We start from the raw sequence: 6,000 nt of genomic DNA, 5'->3' as shown, positions 1-6,000 counted from the left end.
TCTCTCTCTCTCTGTTCTGCAGCTACCTGCACACTAGGCCTGTCACATGCCCATCTTGTTGCTATCCAAGCGCCAGGACATCAAGCCTTCCAGTATCTGTCTGTCCCCCCAACACTCCATGCCCTGGAGTAAGTGGGGGCTGGACACAGCTTCAAAATAATCCCTCCTTTCCCCACCCACTATCCAGGCCATCCATCCTTACTCAGCTCTAAGCCCAAAACTTTTGAAAAATGATGCTTCTCTCAATTTCTTATTCTTAAAATTGGCAGTTAAAAAGAAAAAGAATTAAGCATTTATGCTGCCTATCCTATGTAAACTATATTTCAGGGTAGCCAAATAGCTGTAAGTGGTGGAGAAACTTGTTATTTATAGAAGAATTCCAGCGAAGGTGGAAAGAATATGGAATCTGAAAAATCACAATTTTGCAACCCTTAACGAAATAATTGATCAAAACAAATATCTACAATGAATGAAACCAAGGATGATGGTTGATGGAGAACTTTACAATGGAGGAATCAAGCTGTCATCACCTGACACCCTGATGAATCTTAGCATCACTAAAAGGGGCACAGCCACACACCATGTACTTCCTGTTGTGCTGCAGTCTGAAGGACTCAGCTCCACCTATGAAGGAGTCTTGCCAAACAAAAACATTGAGCACGATTCTAATCAAAAGTCTAGACCTAACCTCCATTTAATAGGAAATACTTGGGATGGAAGAGCAGATTAAATGACGTAACAAGGAAGTAAGAAGACACATCCAGAATGTGGGATATTCTAAAGGAAATCTGACCCAATTTCTTCAACTACAGTCCATGGCAGCGGGGAAAAGATGAGAAGGCACATGAAAAGACAACTACCACATGGAACATAAGGATCTTGTTTGGTTCTTGATTTGGACAACCCAATTGTAAAAAGACATTTTCAAACAATTAGGGACAGTTAATTATGGACTGAGTGTTTACGATGCCAAGGAATCAGTGTTGATTTTGTTAGATGTAAAAATGACTGTGGGGTTAAGTAAGAAAAGGTCCTTATTTTCTAAAAATGCATACTAAAGTGAAGAGACATATTTAATTTTAAATATTTTAGCAAATAAAAAAAAAGACAGAAAGGAGTAGAAGGAACAAAGTGACAAAATCAATATTGTTGAATTAAGTATATAGAGGTCCATAGAACTATGTTCTCTACCTTTGTGTATGTGTAAAAATTTTCATAATAAAAGTTTTAAATGTTGCTCCTTTGCATGGTTCCTAGTAACTCCCAGAGCATCTTCCCCACCTGCCCTGAAAGCCAAGACTTCCCCTGTGTGACTCCCACATACACTCCCCAGACCTTCCTGCCCTCTACTAGAAGTGTGTCTTAGAGATGAATTGCACTCATGGGCTGCCCTTTGTCCTTTACAGTCATCTGCTGGCACATTCTCCATATCTAGGATCTTTCCCAGCTGTGCCTCACAGCTCTGAGGGGCCAGGGGGAACTTTGAAGAGTAAATGTATTATGAATAGGTCCTAAAATAAACAAAAATAATCCAAAACAATGTAATCTTGCTTTAAGTCTCTCTCTGTCAGGTGTTTTTGAACAGAATGCAACTCAATAATAGGAGAAAACTGGTCTCAGTCCTGGAAAACAGAAGGCAAGGAATGTAAGGTCATCCTGTCCCACTCCCTGCCTTCATTCAGGTTAACCTCCACTCCCAAAGAAAAGACCACCAAGAATTGAGAGACTGGGTGTCATGAGTTCAATGGGCTTCAGTCCAGGGCTGGGATAGAGGACATTTGGGTCACTCATGCCCTCACTCCCTGAATGACCTTGGAGAAATCATAAGTTCTGAGTCTTAGTGTTTCTAGATGAGTGCATGGGAACCACTACCCCTTCCTACTCTCTAGAAGTTTGCCATTTAGGGATGAAGGCACTCTGGAGCTTGGATATAAATCTCAGCTGTTTCCTTTATCATAAGAAAGTACTTCTCGAGATGTAATCCTAGACCCTCCTACCCTCCAAGCTTTCGTATAAAGAAAACCTACATTTACTAATTACCTGTGCAGCTAGGTGAACTCATTTAATCTCAGAAACCATATGAGCATGGAATTGGAAAGATCTGGGTCCTAAATTTGACTCTACCTCTCACCATGTGACTCTGGACATGTTACCTAACCTTCTCAACTCTGGGGGTTAATAATAGTACTTACCTTAAGGGTTGTTGTGACAGTTAAATTAGATAATTCATCTATAGCTGTTGGCCCGGGACTTCTTAAAATAGAGCTTAGGTACATAATAACCATTTGATAAGTGTTAACAGCTAACATAGGCCAGCGTTTTTTAGAGTAATTTACATGGATTAATTTATTCATTCATTCATCAAATATTTATTGGATTATTTTATGTACTAGTAACTGTTTTAAGTACTAGAAATACAAGTGAACAAAATAGATCAAAATCTGTTGGGAGACGAGATAGTAAATAAATAAGTAAATTATATAGTATGCCAGATGGTATTGTGTTATGAAGAAAATGCAGCAAAGGAGAATAGGGAGTTGGAAGGAAATCAGGTAGATTAAGGAGTGTAGTGGAAGTAGTGTTGTTGCTACTTTAAACAAGATGGCCCAAAAAATAAGGGATTGTAAAATGACAAGTTCCTTGCAATCTGTGAGGTCAACCAAGGGTTGCCTCGCCTAAAAATATAAGATAAAATAAAAAATGAACAAGATGGCCAAGGATGGCCTCTCTGATAAGGTGACATTTGAACAGAGAACTAACTGGTGGCTCTGAGGAAGGGAATCATGTGGATACCTGGGAGCACTAGGGCACAGTGTGCAAAGGCCCTGGTAGTAGCCAGTACAGGAGCTGGAGGGAGAATAGTAGGAGATGAAGTCAGAGAAGTAGCAGAGAACAGAGGACAGAGGGGTTTGTAAGCCATTATAAAGATTTTGGCTTTTATGCTTAGTGAGATGAGAAGCCACTGGAGGGTCTGGAAGAGGTCATGCTAAGGCTGGAGAGAGGTTAAATAACTTTTCCAAAGTAACACAGCTGGTAAGTGGCAAGAGGTGGGCGGTCTTAACCCTGTGCTGCCGCTGAACTTCAGCCTTCAGTCATAGGCGATGCTTTCCTATGACTTCAGACGAAGAAATTGGGACACTGAGAAGTTATGTGGCTTGCCCGAGGCCAGACAGCTGGTAACTAACAAGGTTGGGATTTGAATCTTTGTCTGCAGCCGGAGTCCAAGTCCTTTACACCACACTGCCTCCCTCAGGTGTCTGGGCCTTACTGACTTCTGGCCTGGAAGTCACTATAACGGAGAGGGGGAAACAGAGGAACCCGTGGATTCCTTGGGAAGCTCCTGCCCCTGGGGCTCTGCGTGATGTGGGCATCTCTAACTCACGGCACAGAGGAAGAGAGAGAAAATAGGCCTTTATTTAGGGGTGGGCCCGCAGGTATCGAAAGCTGCAGGAGCCGGTGTCACAGGACGGTAACGGACGACGATGGACAGGGAACATCAACGCCCCAAACTCTAGCAGTCCCCTACCCAGCGTCGGGCGTTCGGCGGTGCGCCGGTAGGGGCAGGCAGGCGGAGGAAGGCGGGGTTTAAGCGCCGCACCCCTGTCACGTGACGGGACTATCATGGCGGCGGCTGGAGGCCTACCCGGCTCCCGGAAGCAGGCTGTGAGGGGCGGGTGCGCTGCTGGAACCCGAACCGGAGCCGGAGGTAGAGCGGCCAGGGTGGCCGGGCGGCCTGGAGCCGGACGTGTCCGGAGCGTCCCCGCAGACCGGGGCAGCAGGTGAGACGAGGTCTGGGCGAGGGGCAAGCGGGTGTGGCGGCACTGGGTAGGGGCTAGGGAGCGCAGGGGGCTGCCGGTGACCTGGAGGATGGGGAATCTGAGATACGCGCGCGTGACCGTGAAGGAACTTGAGAGGCCCGCGCGGGCGGGAGGGATGCCTGGGACAGATGACAACACATTGAGGGCAAAACGGGCTCCTCAGAGAGAATGGAAGGAAATAGAAGGAAGTATGCAGAAGCTGTCGTGGAAGAGGGCAGCAGCCCCTTAATTTGAGGGGCTGGGATTATTTAAGGGACTCCCTCTTTCATATGCCAGGCAAGGGTGGGGTGAATGCTCATCTTCTTCCCTCTCCTCTTACCCCTCCCTGCCCCACAGTGTCCTAGGAGACAGCTCTGGCGGGCCACTCCTCCCACCCACCCAACTCGTCCCTCCGGTCTGAGCTCTGGGGGAGTGGAGTTGAGGGGTGGGGAAGTGCAGTTGGCAGGGGGTAGGGTGGAGCTGCCTTCTGCTTAGACACCCAGCCCCTTGACAGTGCTGACTGGGCAAGAGATGTGACTTTGAAATCCCCTTCTTTCCCCAGGTCGTCCGGGGGCCCGCCATGCTGGTGACTGCCTACCTTGTCTTTGTGGTTCTCCTGGCCTCCTGCCTGGGATTGGAGCTGTCAAGATGCCAGGCCAAGCCCCCTGGAAGGGCCTGTAGCAATCCCTCCTTCCTTCGATTTCAGCTGGACTTCTATCAGGTCTACTTCCTGGCCCTGGCAGCTGACTGGCTTCAGGCCCCCTATCTCTATAAACTATATCAGCATTACCACTTCCTAGAGGGTCAAATTGCCATTCTCTATGTCTGTGGGCTTGCCTCCACAGTACTCTTTGGACTGGTGGCCTCCTCCCTTGTGGATTGGCTGGGTCGAAAGAAGTCTTGTGTCCTCTTCTCCCTCACTTACTCTCTATGCTGCTTAACCAAACTCTCTCAGGACTACTTTGTGTTGCTGGTGGGCCGAGCACTTGGTGGGCTGTCCACTGCCCTGCTCTTCTCTGCCTTCGAGGCCTGGTACATCCATGAGCACGTGGATCGGCATGACTTCCCTGCTGAGTGGATCCCAACTACCTTTGCCCGAGCCGCCTTCTGGAACCACGTGCTGGCTGTAGTGGCAGGTGTGGCAGCTGAGGCTGTGGCCTGCTGGATGGGGCTAGGGCCTGTAGCGCCCTTTGTGGTTGCCATCCCTCTCTTGGCTCTGGCTGGGGCCTTTGCCCTTCACAACTGGGGAGAGAACTATGATCGGCAGCGTGCCTTCTCAAGGACCTGTGCTGGGGGCCTGCGCTGCCTCCTGTCAGACCGCCGTGTACTGTTGCTAGGTACCATACAGGCCCTGTTTGAGAGTGTCATTTTCATCTTTGTTTTCCTCTGGACACCTGTGCTGGACCCACATGGGGCCCCACTGGGCATTATCTTCTCCAGCTTCATGGCAGCCAGCCTGCTTGGCTCTTCCTTGTATCGCATTGCTACCTCCAAGAGGTACCACCTTCAACCTATGCACCTACTCTCCCTTGCTGTCCTCATCGTGGTCTTCTCCCTCTTCATGTTGACTTTCTCCACCAACCCAGGCCAGGAGAGTCCAGTGGAGTCCTTCATCGCCTTCCTACTTATCGAATTGGCCTGTGGGCTGTACTTTCCAAGCATGAGCTTCCTGCGGAGAAAAGTGATCCCTGAGACAGAGCAAGCTGGTGTACTCAACTGGTTCCGGGTGCCCCTGCACTTACTGGCCTGTCTGGGACTCCTAGTCCTCCATGACAGTGATCGCAAAACAGGCACTCGGAACATGTTTAGCATCTGCTCCGCTGTCATGGTGATGGCTTTACTGGCAGTGGTGGGGCTCTTCACCGTGGTAAGGCACGATGCTGAACTACGAGTGCCTTCACCCACTGGGGAGCCCTATGCCCCTGAGCTCTAATCCTATTCCAGGACAAGGGGCCTGGGACAGACTCTTGAATCCCGCCTCTCCAGGATTTTGCATATCTCTCTGACTGACTGTGACTGTCTGGCCCTTCAGCGTGTCTTTGGGCCCCCTCCTGCCAGTGCTTTGGGTTGAGAAGCACGTGGGGATGATGGCCTGGAAAGAAGATGCCAAAAGTTACCTCTGTGTTGCTCCCTTTCCCCTTTCCCCTAAAAATAAACACTTTTAACCGATCATTGATTTGATTTACTCATCCTCACCTGAACC

At 48.7% G+C, this 6,000-nt stretch overlaps 1 protein-coding gene and 1 long non-coding RNA gene across 2 annotated transcripts in view; both read left to right on the top strand.

The window, feature by feature from the left end:
• The window catches only part of LOC120602170 (uncharacterized), a 10,004-nt gene extending 8,768 nt beyond the window's left edge, over positions 1 to 1,236 (top strand). Inside the window, exon 3 of the long non-coding RNA XR_005652648.1 lies at positions 328 to 1,236. This is a non-coding gene — a long non-coding RNA (uncharacterized LOC120602170). The remainder of the gene's footprint in view (positions 1 to 327) is intronic.
• Positions 1,237 to 3,595: 2,359 nt separating this feature from the next.
• On the top strand, positions 3,596 to 5,969 carry SLC61A1 (solute carrier family 61 member 1). Its single transcript, XM_039862111.1, has 2 exons — positions 3,596 to 3,779; positions 4,360 to 5,969. The coding sequence occupies exon 2, from the start codon at positions 4,378 to 4,380 to the stop codon at positions 5,728 to 5,730; it is 1,353 nt and encodes a 450-aa protein (XP_039718045.1). The 5' UTR covers positions 3,596 to 3,779; positions 4,360 to 4,377; the 3' UTR covers positions 5,731 to 5,969.
• The last annotated feature ends 31 nt before the right edge of the window (positions 5,970 to 6,000 follow it).

Source organism: Pteropus medius, unplaced genomic scaffold (assembly GCF_902729225.1).
Source record: "Pteropus medius unplaced genomic scaffold, Ma_sr-lr_union100, whole genome shotgun sequence".
NCBI classification, from domain to species: Eukaryota; Metazoa; Chordata; class Mammalia; order Chiroptera; family Pteropodidae; genus Pteropus; species Pteropus medius.
This window is presented reverse-complemented; position numbering and strand designations above follow the sequence as displayed.